Source organism: Malaclemys terrapin, chromosome 4 (genome assembly GCF_027887155.1).
Source record: "Malaclemys terrapin pileata isolate rMalTer1 chromosome 4, rMalTer1.hap1, whole genome shotgun sequence".
Lineage (NCBI taxonomy): Eukaryota > Metazoa > Chordata > Testudines > Emydidae > Malaclemys > Malaclemys terrapin.
This window is the reverse complement of record NC_071508.1, coordinates 93,437,197-93,455,491: the sequence shown is the minus strand read 5'-3', so window position 1 is coordinate 93,455,491 and position 18,295 is coordinate 93,437,197. Positions and strand designations below refer to the sequence as shown.

Genomic DNA, 18,295 nt, shown 5'->3' with positions numbered 1-18,295 from the left:
CTTTCTTAAGATAGAGTTTCTACTTTACTTGGCACTGTATAAGCTTTTGTAATGTCAATAATAAAAGAAAATAAGAAAAGCAACTAACCCCAGTAAAATAAAAAAAGGAAGAAGGAAGAATGTCGGGTCATCATTAACCATCTAGCTCTCAAGTTACTTCCCCCATAGCTTGTGCAGCTGGCTGTTAGTTTGGCTTTCAATGACATAAGAGGTTGCTCTGTAGGGGATTAAAGAGGGGCCAACAGAAACAGAGCAGATGAGAAAGAAAATAAGAGAGGCCATACCAGTTCCAGTTCTTGAAAAAGAAATTACAATTTTCTGTAAATCAGCTGTGTGAAATGGGCTTCCTAACCCTCACCTACCAGATTAATTTCCAGCACATAACAACAGGATATATAAGTAGTCATTTTCCCAGGGCACACAGAAACCAAAAGGATCATCAATAAAGTTCAGCTCATTTCTGAGCCAAGATCTTTCATGAGGTCTCTCCTAGCTACTTCAATCCAGACCCTGTTACCACAGTATCTGAGCATCTCACAATCCTTAATGTACTTATCCTTACAACATCTCCAAGGTAGGGGAGTACCATTATCCCCATTTTACAGTTGGGGAACTAAGGCACAGAGAGACAGAAGTGACCTGCCACAGACTTCTTGTGTGACCTTGGGCAAAGCAGGGAATTCAGCCAGGACTCTCAAATGTCAGACTAATGTACTAACTACTCGATCATCGTTCCTACATGAACATCATTCATCATTATTAACTGAAAGAATTGCTTGTGGGACTATGACCCAGTGAGTGTGAGATCACCAACCACAACATGTCTCACCGGCCACAGGAGAGAAATTATGCTGAGGAGACATCAGATACAGCAAGAAAGATTGCTCCATTAATAGAATAGAATATTTGTTTTGGCAGAGCAATTTACAAATTCCTTGTTTTCTTGTCGTTTGAGAAGAAAAACTTCAGCTGAACTAAGAAAAAAAAAAAAACTCTTAATGCTAGAACAAACTTTCCTCCATTTCACCCTCATGTTCTCACAACACACACAGTTACAAGATATGATTAGGATTTCCAGAGATCAGTTTAATAACTCAAAGGGAATCCTTTTAGAACACAGTTTTAGTCCCCAAATTTAAAATGCTTAAAAACTACCCGAGTGCACTGAACTCTGTATCCCAATTTCTTCTTGCTAGAAGCCCCTTTCTGCAAGACTCATCTATAAGCTGATCTTTTACCATCCTTGATGAAGCTCATTAAGCTATGAAATGCAGGCTCATAAGAGCTTGATACAATCAGTTTCTCAGAAACTAAAGAACACACATTATCATAGCTACTGCCATCTTCTGTTCAAGAACTCCTCCAGGTCATCTCCCCTCAGAACCAAGTTCTTAATTAGTTGTCATGAACCAAATAAAAACAAAATCTATCTTGATAATTGTAACCAGTATTGTCTGTTGCTTATTCAGGTCTACTAACAAGGAAAAGAAACTAAAATAAAGTCTGTTAGGAAAAGCATAGATTCAATAATGTATATTTAAGGCAAGAAACAAAACTTGTCTACCGAGTAGACTGTGATAAAGCCTAACTCTTAATATGAACTTTAACCTCCCTTGTTCTCCCATACAGGGGAAAGTTACATACCACTGGTGACCCTCAGCACTTTGATCCCCTTTCTGTAGGGCTGCCTCTGCCACTTCTTTCCCTGAAGACAGAAAGCACAGATTTAGCAAGAGTGAAAGTTACTGAATTTCTCTGAATACCTACCTCCCAAAGTGCTAGGGTCTCTACAGTGACAGGAAAGTGTAAAGAAGTTAAACATTTGTTAGTCACCTAGTATATTTAGCTTGAGACACATTCCAAAAGATCGCCTTTATGGAGAACTCACAGATGCTCCAAGGCTGCTGGGCTGACCTAAGATCAGGTTCAAGGACACTTTCAGCATCAACACTGTAAGCTGAGAGCCTGCAGCTAGCAACACGCTGCACTGCACCAGGGAGTCAAAGAGGCTGAAAAGAGGTGTCTGAGAAAGAGAGAAAAGCAGAGAGCAAAAAAGAAAGAGCAACAGGCCTCAAGGGTGCTTTGGTGCTTACACCATTGTCTGTTGAGATGGACAGTTGCTCTTCCACTCACTACCAGCTGCATATCTTAAAGCCATACTGAGCACCTACCACCACACAGAGAGCTAGCTCTCTCACACACACACACACACACACACACACACACACACACAATTTAATGGAGCGCTCTCCTCTCTCTGCTCCATGTGCTTGTGTTCCCAAAATGTGGAAACTTTGCAAGCCATCAGAAAGGACTATATACATTAAAAAAGTCTGAAAATGATTGCCTTAAATTACTGCTTTACATTTCTGAAAGGGACTACTCAGGCCATTCAGCCTTAAAGCTTAGGTTAAATTAAAAAGGGGAGGTGATTTCCAAAAGCTGATAGGAGCAGAAGTGTTAATTAAAGTCTCCTGGTTTTATTTCAAGTCCTTTATAATGTTAAAACCCAAAACAAACTGCATCTGAACTAGTGAAAGAGAAGTAGTGAAACTGATCAAGTAAACAAACAGGAAAATTGTATTTTTAAAATTTGTGTTAGTAACACAAGATCTAGTTAAAAAACATGTTTATCCAATAAAAACACTACACTGAGCTGCCTCACAAACACACACTTTTCCCTTACCATCAGAAGCATATGATTTCTTTTCGTCTGCATCCTCTGTGATTTCATACAGATCACTGTATGCTCGAGCCAGGCGCCAAAGGAAATCTTGCCGGTCTCCATACTGCAGACAGAACATAAGTATTTCAGATCATGTGTTAGAGAGCCCCTTTCTTCCACTGGTACAAAGATATAAGGAAGAGGACTATCAAGTGGCAGCCGTAACAGGCAGTATGTTTTATCTATCTATCTAGATCTCTCTCTCTAGCTACATAGAGTAAACATATGTAAAAAAAACCCTTTGAAAAAACTTAAATGGGCCCAAACCAACAAGAACTCCAGCAGAAGAGTAAAATGAAGCTCCAAATTTGCAACTAAACCCACAATTCAAAGAAGATCAGAAGAGGTCTAACTTATCACATCACCATAAATGGATTTTCCCCCCACTTCACAGACGTTTTAGTACGGATGAGGGGATGAGCCTTGGAGCCACACATCCACTTGTCTGATTCCATCTCAAAAAGCAGGAGAAAAGTCACAAGTTTTAACAAGTTCAGTTTATTTATTTATGCTGTCTGTTCATTTTAGGCATTTGCTTGCACAAAACAGCAATGAGGTTGTTGTGGCTGGATTGCCAATACTGCAGTGGCAATGTTCAGTCAAAAAAACACAAACCAATGCATTCAGTGAAATATAAAAAAAAATTCTTTATACTAGGTTTTGTTGTACTTTAAAAAAATAGTTTAAGTTTTAAACCTAAACTACCTGACAATATCAATTTAAGTTGGCTTACTTTGGTACTCAGACTATTAAGAAGTAGGAGAAACATTTAAGAAAAGGGATACACTGGAGTATTAAATAAATTCCTGTCATGATCCCTTTTGGGGCTTACAAAGAAACTTTACTTATGCTTACTTGATTAAGTCATTTGTTATCTCTCGCCTCTCCATCATCTTTGATATTAATGTTGAAGATAAGCAAAACAATTTGGTTGCTGTATTAAACAGGCACCAATGTAAAAAAAGCTATACAATTTCTTGTACTGACTATATAGTGCTTGAACTCTAACACTGAGTCAAGGGACCCAATTACAACACTGTTTAGATTTGTACTACAGACAGGATGCAAGAGGGTACATTTAAGAAAGTCAAGTCCTTGGACTGTCAGGGTTTTAGTTTTGTTAGGTACTGTCTATACTACACTTCTAAGCCATGTTATGACCAGGTCCATTGACTCCATTACATTTGTAGCATGGACTAGGTCTCGCACAATGATAACTAAAAGCCCAATTTCATCTTTCCCTGTTAGCCGAACACACAATTTTGCTGGGAAATTAAAATGAACTTTACCACCAGTTTATTGTTAAGCAGCAGCTGGAATCCTTCCCTCTTCTCCTGGTTATTCCCACTATGCAGCTGGTCAGCCTGCTGCAGCAGCTGACCAAATTCCTCCTCCATTGTAGAGTCAGAGACCAAAACAGTTTCATCCTCATTGACAAGGTCCAGTGAATCCCTCCGTGCAGTCTTCACTGTCTCACAGCTCACTTCATCTTCCCCTTCCTCACTCTCTCTCTCTGACTCCCGGTCATAGTCAGACTCTGCATTGGCTGTGGTGTACCTTTCAGTAAAAATTAAAATATAGAATTAAGTGCCATCACATGTACTCAAAACAAGATGCAGGGCAAACAGTTTACAAACCAAGAGAAAATATTAAAAAAAAAAAAATCAGAGAGATGTGAGTTGGACTAATAGATGTCCTAGGCCCAACCTTCTCTAGTGCAGAAGTGTTTTTTCTACGCTGTATTCTCCAGAATTTTGTGCAGTCTAGTTTTAAATCTCTGCAGTTATGCATCTTTCAACTATTCCCATGTAGTACGGAAATACAAAAGGGTGAAGAAAATAAATTCAAAAGGAAGTCAAGACAGGAGTCTGGATCCAGCTGGCCTCGTGAGAGAGCCTTTTTAGACCATTTAGCTTTAAAGCCTACAAAAGCATACACAGAACAGAACCAGCAGGACAATCACTTGGGAAATTACAGATTATACATCAGATACCTCAGTAGGAAGTTTAACAGACTCATCTGGGTGGGAGATACAGCTTGAGGTTTTTGGTCTGTTCTAGAGAATTTCAAACACAGATAGCTTTCTTGGCAAGATTAGTATTTTGATCAAGACAGTCTGAGCACTAAATACGAAACAGCTTGTTCGAGCTGACAGGGAGAAAAAGTGTGAAAACAGTGGGTGAGTGATCAAAATCATTCCACATGTATAAAAAGAAATTAAGGAGTAGCAGCTGAGCCATGTAAAGACATGATATCTTATGTAAAAGCAGACAATGATTAACAATAAAGTGGTCCAGATTAGACAGGGTACGACTCAGACCAAGATTTTCCATAAGGGATTGTCTAAAGTTAAATTCACAAATTTATGTTCAGGCACCTAAATAGGTGGCCTGATTTAAAAAAAAAAAAAAGCGTAGCCTAACATGCGCCTTCTCTAACTCACATGGGAGCTCTGAACGAAGGAGGAAGCACTAAGTTAGACCTCATTTTTTAAGAATGTTCGGTTTAATTTCAGGCTTCGTTGGACTAATGAAGGAAGCAAGTTCCAAAGAAGAGGGCCCTCTGCTGCAAGCAGCCTGCCATGAGCCCCCATGACATTTAACTACAGACCCTGACTGCAATTGTTCAAGCAATGAAAAGGAAGATTAACCAGATGTAACCAAGACCCAAACCATGTGTAACTTTAAAAGCTCAATGCTTGAATTGCACCAGAAGCAAGTAGGAAACCATTGCAGCCTATGGGACGCTAGCGTAACGTGCTCCCTATGGTTAAGGCTGCGAGTCTGTCATGGAGGTCGAGATGGGCAGCCACTGGGCCAGCAGCAGCAGTTTGGGTGTGTGGGAGGGGACTCAGGATTAGGGTCAGAGGGACCCGGGGGGCGGGAGGGCACTTACCTCAGGATGGGGGGGCTCCGTGGCTCCCACTGGCATGGCCCTGCAGCTCCTAGGCGGAGGGGCCAGGGGACTCCCGCGCACTGCCCACATCCACAGGCCCTGCCCTCGCAGCTCCCATTGGCTGCAGTTCCCAGCCTAGGAGCTGCAGGGACACGCGGAACCGGATAGGAAGCCCCTACCAGCCCCACCAACACCCTCCCACCCCAACACCAGTGGGGGTCCTGAACCACCTCCCCCAGCACCTATGGTGCCCTTGGACCGCCTGTCCCCTGTTCTCCCTCTCCCCCGAGCATCCGCAGGCCCCTGCCCAAGTTTTAGTTAGGGGTATATAGTAAAAGTCATGGACAGGCCACAGACTGTGAATTTTTGTTTACTGCCAGTGACCTGTCCATGACGTTTACTAAAAATACCCATGACTAAAACGTAGCTTTACCTACCGTCAGCTATGTCAAGCAATCAGATCATCACATTTTTTACCAGCTGAAGTGTCCAAGTGTTCTCCAAGGACAGCCTCAAAACAGGGAATGTTACAGTTATCAAATCTAGAGATTGAAGGCATGTGCCAAGGTACACATCTAAGAGAAACATGGATAGCAATTGTGCCAAATACAGATGAAAAGAGGTACTCCTGACTACTAAAGTACTGTTTTTCCAGGAGTCATGAGGAGTACAGTTGGATCCCTGAACTCACTCTCTCCGTGGTAGAGAGCCAAGGAATACTGTCAACTCAGAGGGCAGACACCACACCAGCCCCATCACTCTCTCTAGATCATCATGAACTGTACACTACCAGGTAATCAAACCAAATCCCAGGCTAAGCAGTGTTGTCTGGTCATTACGTGGATGAGAAGCCTCTCAAAACACCTAGTCATTATGTTGCAGATTCAGTAGATATTCTTCCCTCTGAATCCATAGTGAAGCTATGAATCAGCATGGTGCAGGACATGCTGCACAAAATATGGCAACACCTCTAGTACAAGTTGTAAAACCTAAGGTACTGACCACTTGTTATTAAACAACTTGTGGCACTTTCATAAGAATAAGGATACAAACTTTGGTTCGCTAGTCAAATCCTGTTAAAATGTAACTGCTCAGTCTCCCTTAATTCATGCAGCAGTTCCAATTTAGCATGCCATTCTTCATTCCCTGTCCTACACTGCTGTGCAGCGTTGGTGTGGGCAGATAAACAGCTGCCATGCCACATTCCAGACTGGCAGCATTTTAAAGGTACTCAATGATTTGTGTATCTAGGTTGAAAAAGACTTTTTATCCTGAAGCACAATCAAAGTACAAGGTCTAAAAATCATTTCAAAATGCTGTGTCAATTTTTGTTCTTGTTTTTATAAAAAAGATAATTACCATTCAGTGATGGCTCATGATGTATACATTTTCCTCTCACCCAGATAGACTCTCTCTATTGAGATGGCTCATGTATGAGATGCTGCCAGTTTAAAAAAGAAATGGTGCTGAATGTAATTCAATAAAAACAAAAGTATTCAAAAAGACCAAGGGATTTAAGTGTTTTTATCCTGTTTTAGGATAGAAGACAGACAGTTCTTAAATGCATTAATATGTGAAAGTCCCTAGCTGGCATATTTCCTACATTAATAACAAGCTATTTGGTGCTAATAAGCATGCAAAAAAAGAAAAAAAAGGCCCCAGTGGACTTGTCTGCCCCGCACAGTGCCAAAGCAATGCAAGACAATTAACTTCCACACCACAATCCAAGACTTCTTGCTGCTAATAGCATGGAACAATTTGGGTCATCTGGAAGTGAAACATGAGGCGCTACTGATGCCTGTTTGGATTATAAGTAGCAGCAGCAGAAGTTTTATAAGATTTCATCAAAAGGCAAAAGAAAGCAACTGCCAAAATATATATATGTATAGCAAGAATCTGAGGACAATGTGTGCTAATGCAGACAGTTTCAAGTCAGTTCCAGAGTGGCTACCATACACAGCTATATAGGATTAATACTGGAGGCATAAGTAACATGGAATCTTCAGTTTAGTACAACAAACTTGTTTTATATTAGGCCAGGATTGCTTATCCATTAATTCATCACAGTGACTCTTAAAGCTGTCTGCAAAGTTTTAAATTACTGACCTGCTACTGGTCTGAACTGTTTAAATATATTTTAAACAAACTAAGGAATTGCAAAGAAGCAATGAAACAGAAGCTGACTTCCAAATCCTTATAACTGGTTCACAGGGAGGGAGTGCAAATGAGAATATAGAGAATGCCGCAATTTCTTATCCTCCCACACAAACTCCCTACTCTCTTTCCAGCCCCACCTCTCTCCAGTTGGCATATCTGCTACAGTCTGCCTTGCAGGAGCAGTGCTCCCTTCCCACAGATGTCAGAAGGGACACAGCAAGTGGGAACTGGATGACAGCTGGCAGTGTGAAGACACACTATTGCCAATGCCAAGAGTCATGCCCCCCAAAATCATGAGACTAGTTTAACAGTCAAATTTAATTTAAAATATATATATCTGCTTTGAGCTTCACATTTTCAAACTTCTCTCTGCAACCATGAGGGCTAGAAACTTAGGTGGAGAGGTTAAACAAAAGCTGTGATTATCATAACATGATTTCAGGAGCTGGGGAATTAAGAAAAACACCTACTAACAACAAGACTCACAATAAAATCACAAGTGTTAGCAATACTGGAGATCAGAGGGGCCTCTCTCCACTTGGTGGCTCTCTTAAGGTCTGCTGTAGAGAAGAATCACGGCTAAGTCTTTGAGACTTGCGGGCCTCTCTCAAGCTTTTCGGCTGAAAAAATCATCTTTACTCTCTAATAATCAAGAGACATTTTGAACTCTATTGGAGAAAAAGCTTGAGATTTCTCAGCATTCCTTTGATATCTTATATCAAGCGGGCTAAAACATACATTTCACAACAACATTAAAGTCAAATAGTTTTACATTTGTAATCAAATGGGTGCTAATTTTCAGCTAGGGGATCCAGTAAACTAAATTTTATTTATTACCTGTTCTAAAAAGGCAAAAAGTCTCAACTTTCTGAACTCTCCTGAACACCCATTTTTAAGGTGTCACATTAAAGTCATTCCCTGACTCACATCTAAACTATAGATTTTGGATTTTAAAAAGGAAGTGGGGAGAAAGGAGAGACAAAACAAGTTTATCATGGAAAGCTAGTTGCAACCTTCACTATGGAACTTTAATACAAATGAGGAAAAAGCTTGGAGATAATTGAGAAAGTAGGTTAGCCAAGTTAAAAGGTTTTAAGCTTGCTATGGCGATTCTCAAGTTTAAAAGTCTTATCCTGACACTTATCCTTTCGCTAGTCTTCCTCTGTTAGATATGTTCTACAAAGATTTTACCCAGCTGCAAGAATCTTATTAGATCAGTACTACAATCAATCACCAAGAAGGTTCAACTGAATACTTATTAGTAATTTAAAAGCCACCATGAAAGACAGTCAGGAGTAAGCCCAACAGCCCTGTAACAAAGTCTGTACTGCCGTATCTCATGGTAACAGAATACTGCTGGCTGAGGCAGCCCAATGACATCAAGCTGTTTCCTCTATCAGAGGATCTCTTTTCTGCAACCTGTGAATACTAGGAGCTCCACCTTTTAATCCATTGCAATTATCTTTATTAGTTAATGCCTGTTTAACAGCACTAGACCAACATCTCAAAAAATCCACTATCTACTGCGCTTGTTGGGTTCTGGAATTGACCTTTACATCTTCTAAAAGATGCTAGTATAGTAACTTGTGACAATGAAGACTTAAAGAAGTTCTGTATGTAATAACAGATATATTAACACAAGGACTTTTTCAGAACCAGTTACACAAAGTGTTGTTTAACCAAATTCCTTTAATCTAAATCTTCCTCTTACCAGAATCTCAGTTTTGACCCTCCATGAATCAGTTACTCCCCCATTAGCCAAATGTTTTTAATGTTTTCAAACTATTGTCAGGTGAATGAAGTGGCTGTGTAATCTGTCTTGTCAATGTCTTGTTCTACTATTTTATGAAATGAACGGAAAAGCTTTTAGCATTTCACGATCCAGATTTAGGGTTGATTTTCTTCTGTGATAGTTGAAGATCTTTCACACAAATAAAGAAAGAGAAATGAATACTCTATCCTGCTGTAGGTATTCCCAGCTATTGCAGAGAAATATTGCAGGGCCTTGAATTCAGTTCCTAACTGGCAAACAAAAAATAGGTATGACACTCAACTTTGTTCTGGAATCATTGACATTTTAGGGCAAACGTGGACCCATATGGTTATAAATTAAAATGGAAGGGGAGTGGAACGTGGAGGAATACCCGACATGTCTGACAGTCAAACAAAGCCTTTTGAAAATACTTTGATTGGTAGGTAAGATGGTGTATGTTGGTTTTCTTCCTGTGGAAATATTACTACCATAGGCCTGCGCCTGCTCCCCATTACTCTAAATCAATGGTTTCAGGGGGAGCAGGCACCTTTTCATATTCTCGTTCATAAATGGATGATATTGACACTTTTGTTTTAAAGTATATACACTTTGTTAGCCTGAAATCTTAAAAAAACATTAATTTGTTTAGGTCAGCTTCAGAAAAATGCTGGGTGGTCAAATGTGGCCCAAAGTTTAGGTTTTATAAAACTTGAAGACTTGTTAAAACAAACTGAGTAAATATTTCCATTTTTAATTAAGTAGAAGCATTCTTTAACTTTACAGACTGTACAGATCGCTCTATAGTGGGAAAGTCTGAACATTTCTCTGTGCTGGTAGAGCGGATGGTTAAGTGACATGATCTATCAGTATTCTGCCAACAATGCAAGCTGTGAGTGCAGATAAGTGTCTTCAAGGGCTTTGTTTTCAGGAAAATGTGTAATTCTCAAAGTGAAGTAGACTAAAATGAAACTGACTAGTCTCTTGTCATCGACCAGCGCCAAGAAAAATGTAAGAAGTGATGAGCATAACTGGTGCAATAATTTATTTTAATTATATTAAAGTATTATTTGTATAATAAGGAATTTTTTTAACTCCTCCCCTTAAATTCCATAATGTTATTCTCACACAAAACAAACAATTACATTTCCCTTACAGTTAGTTGTAGGCTATGTCCTGGAACCTAACGGGAATTAGCCACAAATATTTGGGGCTTACTGACAACCTTTCACTTCAGAAAAAACAGACATATGTGACGTGTTTCAAAAAGTTACAAATCACCCTACAAAACCCATTAAACAACATATGCAAGCTGTTCAGTAAAACCTCTTAGCTGTCAGTATTAAAGAAAAAACAGGGCATTTCAAATACTTGGAGACAGCAATTCAGTTATAACTACATGTGCTGTGTCAATCAAGGTGAGTGAGCACATAAAAGATAATTTTAAAACCTTCCCTCCCAAACTATTAATCAAGAGGCTACAGTCAAAAGCCATCAAAAAGATGGTTCAGTAATTAGCACCATGGTGAGAATGGTGTTACAACAGTATACAGACGGCAATTGTTCACTGAGATTATTCTCCACAAAAGACAGATTTGGAACAATTAAAAGTGGCCTTACTAGAAGGATGATCAAACCTGTGGAAGTATTTATAACTGGATTTTAATCACTCTGAATAGCCTGTACAAGTAAAAAAAAAAAAAAAAAAAAAGTTTCTCTGAATCAACTATAAGCTTACATGTTTTATCTGAAAGGAATACCATCTTCATCAAAACAAGATTGAGAGGACAAGCTGCAAAATGCTCAATATATCTTCAGCTGGAAACATCTCCGTCATTTCCATGTCCTACAAATGATTCTCTGTTCTCTTCAGACAGCTTTTCTTGCTTTGTTATTTTAATAACTCCTAAGAGACATGGAGGAATGTATGTTTTCTGTTTTGCCAAAGCCAAAAAGCCCAAACAAATCTTACACCTCTGTAGAATAAGCATGGGAATCCCAAGAAAGCATATTCCAAATTCCAAGATGCTGTAAACATCATCCTGTTAGGTCAATAATTGCCTTTTTTCTTACATAAAGCAGAATTATTGTGAAACTATTCTTTAGTCACTTTGAAGCACATTGGTTATCATATATCATTTGCAAGGGGTTAAAAAACGACAATGAGATCAGCTCAAATTCCTCCTCTAAGGAAAGATCTCACAAAATATGGAGAACCTGGAAGAGTTTTACCATCAGCTTAAGACAAACATTGTAGGAAGACAAACACTGTAGGAAGAGATAGAAACTTTCAGTTTTCTTCCTCCATGCAGCCACACACACTTTACAAGTTGGCCCACCCATTATCAGCAGGCAGAGGCAACATGCTAGTTATATGCACTGGCATAATTATTTGAAGATTCATTTAGACCTGCAAATGACACTGAGAAAACACACGCGGTAATTTGGAACCCTCAGTCTAAAAGACATATCATTTGCCTTTCCATGAGAAAATACTGACAGAATTTTATGCTCAGGAACTGCTTCATGCCCTTCTTAATCTATTGACTTTAAGAAAAAAAAAATAAAATAAAAAAATAAAAAGGCAGGAAAGAGAAGACTTTCCTCCTCTTGACCAGAGTATGCGCACCCAGTAGGCATCCTACCTATAAAGCATCAGGTGACTTATGGTACTCAGATAGTACAAGGATACATATGGTAAGAACCTAAATAAAATGACAAACATATAAGCATGACCCTAACAAAATGAGGTTTTACATAGTCTTAGCCCTGGTCTACACTACGAGTTTAGGTCGAATTTAGCCGCGTTAGATTGATTTAACCCTGCACCCATCCATACAATGAAGCCATTTTTGTCAACTTAAAGGGCTATTAAAATCAAATTCTGTACTCCTCCCAGACAAGGGGATTAGCCCTGAAATCGACCCTGCTGGGTTGAATTTGGGGTAGCGTGGACATAATTCAACGATATTTGCCTCTGGGAGCTATCCCACAGTGCTCCATTGTGACTGCTCTGGACAGCGCTCTCAACTCAGATGCACTGGCCAGGTAGACAGGAAAAGCCCCGCAAACTTTTGAATTTCATTTCCTGTTTGGCCAGCGTAGCAAGTTGATCAGCACAGGTGACCATGGAGTCCCAGAATCGCAAAAGAGCTCCAGCATGGCCTGAACGGGAGGTACTGCATCTGATCACTGTATGGGGAGACGAATCTGTGCTATCCAAACTCCGTTCCAAAAGACGAAATGCCGGAATATTTGAAAAAAATCTCCAAGGGCATGAAGGACAGAGGTTATAACAGGGACCCGCAGCAGTGCTGTGTGAAGACTACCAAAGAACCAGAGAGGCAAACGGCCCCTCCGGGTCAGAGCCCCAGACATGCTGCTTCTATGATGAGCTGCATGCCATTCTAGGGGGTGCCCCTCTAACTACCCCACCCCTGTGCTTCCCTCCTCCCCCACCCCTCCCAGACTACCTTGGCAGTTATCTCCCCATTTGTGTGACGAATTAATAAAGAATACATGAATTTGAAACAATGACTTTATTGCCTCTGCAAGCGGAGATCAAAAGGGGGAGGGAAGGGAGGTTGGCTTACAGCGAAGTAGAGTGAACCAAGGGGGCGGGTTTTCATCAAGGAGAAAAACAGAACTTTCACACTGAAGCCTGGCCAGTCATTAAACTGGTTTTCAAAGCTTCTCTGATGCACAGTGTGCCCTGCTGTGCTCTTCTAACCGCCCTGGTGTCTGGCTGCGCGTAATCAGCGGCCAGGCAATTTACCTCAGCCTCCCACCCTGCCATAAACGTCTCTCCTTTACTCTCACAGATACTGTGGAGCACACAGCAAGCAGTAATAACGATGGGAATATTGGTTTCGCTGAGGTCTAACCCAGTCAGTAAACTGCGCCAGCGAGTTTTTAAACGTCAAAGGCACATTCTACCACCATTATGCACTTGCTCAGCCTATAGTTGAACTGCTCCTTACCACTGTCCAGGCTTCATGAGCAATGGGAGCAAGGGGTAGGCGCCACCGTGCGGTGCTGCCGACTGGGAAAGCAGCCTGAGGCAGAAGCCTCCAGCTGGCATGATATTCAAGGCAGGACTGAATTTCCATTAGACAAAACTTAAAGAAGAGAATGACCTGGAGTCATTCCCATTTTTGTCCAGGCGCCCCCGACTGACCTCACTGAGGCCGGCCAGAAGCACCCATGTCTGCCCAGGTGCCCCCGACCAACCTAACCGTGGTCGGCCAGGAGCACCCACGGGACGATGGCTAGCAGTCATATTGCACCGTCTGCCGTCCGCAAGGCAAGCCAAGGGGATGCTGCTGTGTAGCACTGCAGTACCGTGTCTGCCAGCGGGACCCAGGAGACATACCGTGACAGTGAGCTGAGCGGGCTCCAGGCTTGCCGTGGTATGTTGTCTGCACAGGTCACCCAGGAAAAAAGGCGAGAAACAATTTTTTGCCGTTGCTTTCACGGAGGGAGGGGGGCCTGACGACATGTATCCAGAACCACCCGCGACAATGTTTTTGCCCCATCAGGCATTGGGAGCTCAACCCAGAATTCCAATGGGTGGTGGAGACTGCGGGAACTGTGGGATAGCTACCACAGTGCAACACTCTGAAAGTCTACGGTAGCCTCGGTACTGTGGATGCACACCGCCAACTTAATGCGCTTAGTGGGGACACAATCGACTGTATCTAATCAATTTCTAAAAAGTAATCAACTTCTATTAAATCGACCATTTCGTAGTGTAGACATACCCTTAGAATTAGAGGTGTTGTATTCTGTTTAACTTCCTTTTAATTTCAGAATCTTTTAGAAAACATTACTTCAAAAGTAATTTTGGTTTATGGCCTGACAGTTGCTGTTGCTCTTTGCCACTCTGACCCCAAATGATTTGTTAATGTTAACCAGATTTACATAATCTCTCCCAGAATGTCACGTTTAGAATTATAGTACCCATCTCCTTCCAGCCCAGCCAAAGGCTTATTCCAATCACCCTTTAGTCAGTGAGCTCAGCTTCACCCTCAACAGTGGGTTCTTGCTCCCAGTTGTACCTAACTGCCAGTTCTGGTTCAAACTACAGTAGATTTCATAGGTTTGCGTTAAATGGAGCCCTGCTGCTCAAACTCTCAGTGAAAGTTGCCTGTCCCTAACTAGAGCACCTCTCTTGAATTACAATTCAAAGAACACCATACTCCACAATTATAACTAGAGCCAACTGGAGTATTTCTTATTTCCCTCCAGCCCTGTCATAATTTCCTTGCCAGTTTGCCTGCAATGGCATATAAACTGTCACACCTCACCCTGACTGTTGATCAAACAGGAACTGGAAGGGATAATTTTTTTTTTTTTTAAATTATAAAACGTGGTAGCAAAATTACAATGCTTGGTAGGAGGACTCAGGGGCAGGTGTAGTATCTGAAACTTCTAGCTTTTTAAAGAAAAACCAACAGCTAGGTTTCATGCAAGAAGGACAGGAAAAAAAAAATGCATCTATTGAAACATCCCATCTATGATATAGAATATGATGAAGTAAGTGACTACTGAGTTTCAGAGATCAAGAACAGTTCTTAACTGATGTTCTGCTTACCCTCCCTCACTTTCACCATCATCTGTATTGGCCCCTCTTGAGCTGGCTGTGAAATAAATAGAGCTGGACCCTGTGGAATCACTCCTCTCTCTAGGAAATGGGTATCGCCTCCGCCGAGTTACCTTCTGGGTTTCTTCCAGGTGGGACCTGAAAGACAGACAGAAAAACAGTGATGATGAGAGAACTGTCTATTTCAGTCCATGTCAATTTCTTTGTTTCTAATCCCCCAATCTATTACATCCACTCCATATCAAAGGAGCAATAATTAAAATGGCTACTTGTTCCTGCTTCATGTGGGTGAAGTCACAAATTGCCAAGTTTAAAATACTGTGGGCTACACTGTAAATGAGATCAAACAAACTTGTATGCAGATAAAGTGTATATAATCATGCTTCCAGTGAAGAAAGATGAAAGAACATTATTTATCATTCACATTATCATAGTGCCTAAAGGCCCTAGTCAAAGATAAGGACCTCACTATGCTAGGTGTTCTATGAACACAAAACAAAAAGACAGCCCCTGCCCCCAAAGAGGTCATGTTTTACAGGATATTCCATTCACTACGTAATCTACAGTAGATATGAATGGGACAAACATTGCTACAGAGACAAGAAAAGAGCCAGAAATGTACAGACCACAAGTCCGTCTGGTTCAGCATCTGTCCAAGACAGCTGAGAGCACCCAATGCTTAGAGGAAGGAAAACACCCACAATGCACCTAGTCTTATGTACAGTGTTGTACATGACAAGAAAACATAATTCCTGAAATAGGGAGATGATCACACATCCTGAAGCATAGATATGACTTCTCATACTGTCATTGTTTTGTACAACTATAAGTATTAATTGTCAAAGTTACAGGCCTAAGAGTCCAGAGTAACTGTTCCACTGACCTTTGAGTAAGTGTACACCTAGGGTGAAATACTGACCCCAGTGTAGTCAAAGGGAGTTTTGACTTGAGTAAGGTCAGAATTTCACCTCTAGTGAACAAGCAAACTGTATAAGAGAAATATTTCCATTTATTGGTTCTAGATTTACTAGGCTTTTAATTTCACTGAATATCTCCTTGTGCTTGTGTTACAAACAAATCGAAAAGGATTGAATGATTAGTTTTCACTATTCCTGTCACAATTGACAACTTAAAGCCAATTCCTTCCAGTTCTTTTCCTTTCCAGTTTAAATAATCGTACTTTTTAGTGGGATTTACACAAAATGAGATTGTAAACACATGCCTGTGCATGCTCAGATTATCCAGACTGTAGAATATTGAGCATACATTGGATTGCAAATTTCCTTGGCTGGCATTGGATCTCTGTTTGGGGGAGTTTGGGGGGGGGGGCGGGAGATGGGACAAATTTTAGAAAACAGTAGCTTACAACCTTGCCCATTTTTAGAGCATTATTGTAATGAAGGGTGAATATGCACTGTGCATGAGAGACTTGTCCTGATTCCCATTTATACAAGATACTTAGGTTGATATCTTCGTTAGAGAAGGCAGAGAGGACAAAATTGTTTTCACCTAAAACCTGCTGATCTGTGAGCTCTTTCAAGGCATATAGAGAGATGGTTTTCTAACTGTTTATAATTGACAAAAGGAGGGTGGTTTTGTACGTACTTGACTTCTCCAATGATCTCCCCAGCTAAACTCCGCAGGCTGTTCTTCAGCTCCTCCACTTCTTTTCGTAGCTCTATAATGTTTTTCAGTACAAAGTCCAGACGGTTCAGCACTTCCACCTGCTCTTCTCGTGTTAAAAGAGTTGTGTATGTAATGCCATCACCAGCCTCCATTGGTGCTTGTCTTATAAGCAGAACTAAAAGAGTGAGAAAAAAAATTAATTAGACAGAGGTGAGTGGCAAAGATTAGAAACAGGAAAACATTGCCAGATGCTTGTTTCTGGGCATTCAAAGAGGGAATAAAACAATGTAATAGTGCACTGTAGGGAAAAAAATGAATACATCAGTGACCACAGCAATTGACGAGGTTGCTTATTTTTAAGCATGTGTTCCTTTCTTTTCATTTGTTAAAACTATTTGTCTGTCACAGGCAGATTTTAAAGTTATATTCCCACTAAGACTAAGGTGACAGCAATTTTTAAGAAAGGCTCCAGAAGTAATCCCAGCAATTACAGGACGGTAAGCCTGACTTCAGTACTGGGCAAACTGGTTGAAACTATAGTAAAGAACAGAATTATTAGACACAGATGAACATGATTTGTTTGGGAAGACTCAACATGATTTTTGTAAAGGGAAATCATGCCTCAATCAATCAATCTACTAGAATTCTTTGAGGGGGTCAGCAACATGTGGACAAGGGTAATCCAGTGGATATAGTGTACTTAGATTTTCAGAAAGCCTTTGGCAAGATCCCTCACCAAAGGCTCTTAAAGCAAAGAGCCTTATCTGTCATGGGATAAGAGGGAAGATCCTCTCATTGATCAATAACTGGTTAAAAGATAGGAAACAGAGGGTAGAAAATAAATGGTCAGTTTTCAGAATGGAGAGAGGTAAATTGTGGTGTCCCCCGGGGGTCTGTATTGGGACAGGTACTTCAACATATTCATAAATAAGCAAAAAAAAAAAAAAAAAAAAAAAAGGAGCAAACAGTGCGGTGGCAAAATTTGCAGATGATACAAAACTACTCAAAATACTTAAGTCCAAAGCAGATTGCGAAGAGTTGCAAAGGAATCTCACAAAACTGGGTGACTGGGCAACAAAATGGCAGTTGAAATTCAATGTTGATAAATGCAAAGTAATGCATATTGAAAAACAACCCCAACTATACATATGAAATGATGGGGTCTAAATTAGTTGTTACCACTCAAGAAATGACTATGGGGTAATAGGGGTATATAAAATCATGACTTGTGTGGAGAAAGTAAATAAAGAAGTGTTATTTACTCCTTCTCATCACGCAAGAACTAAGGGTCACCAAATGAAATTAATAGGTAGCAGGTTTAAAACAAAAAAAGAGAAGCAAGTATTTCCTCACACAACGCGCAGTCAACCTGTGGAACTTTTTGCCAAAAGATATGAAGTGCAAGACTATAACAGGTTCAAAAAAGAACTGGATAAGTTCCTGGAGGATAGGTCCATCAATGGCTATTGGTCAAGATGGGCAGGGATCGTGTCCGTAGCCTCTATTTGCCAGAAGTTAGGAACGGGTGAAAGGGGATAGA

General features: G+C 40.6%; 1 protein-coding gene across 9 annotated transcripts in view; it reads right to left on the bottom strand.

Annotated features, from left to right (window-relative positions):
- RMDN3 (regulator of microtubule dynamics 3) overlaps positions 1 to 18,295 on the bottom strand; it is a 74,098-nt gene that overhangs the window by 48,306 nt on the left and 7,497 nt on the right. For all 9 annotated transcript variants that reach the window (XR_008444717.1, XM_054025908.1, XM_054025912.1 and 6 more), the window contains exons 3-7: positions 16,735 to 16,930; positions 15,121 to 15,267; positions 4,015 to 4,282; positions 2,687 to 2,789; positions 1,645 to 1,705 (exon numbers count right to left, since the gene is read on the bottom strand). Coding sequence is in view for 8 of the 9 variants with exons in the window: in XM_054025908.1 (XP_053881883.1) it covers positions 1,645 to 1,705; positions 2,687 to 2,789; positions 4,015 to 4,282; positions 15,121 to 15,267; positions 16,735 to 16,930 (775 nt within the window). In the remaining variant the exon portion in view is untranslated. The remainder of the gene's footprint in view (positions 1 to 1,644; positions 1,706 to 2,686; positions 2,790 to 4,014; positions 4,283 to 15,120; positions 15,268 to 16,734; positions 16,931 to 18,295) is intronic.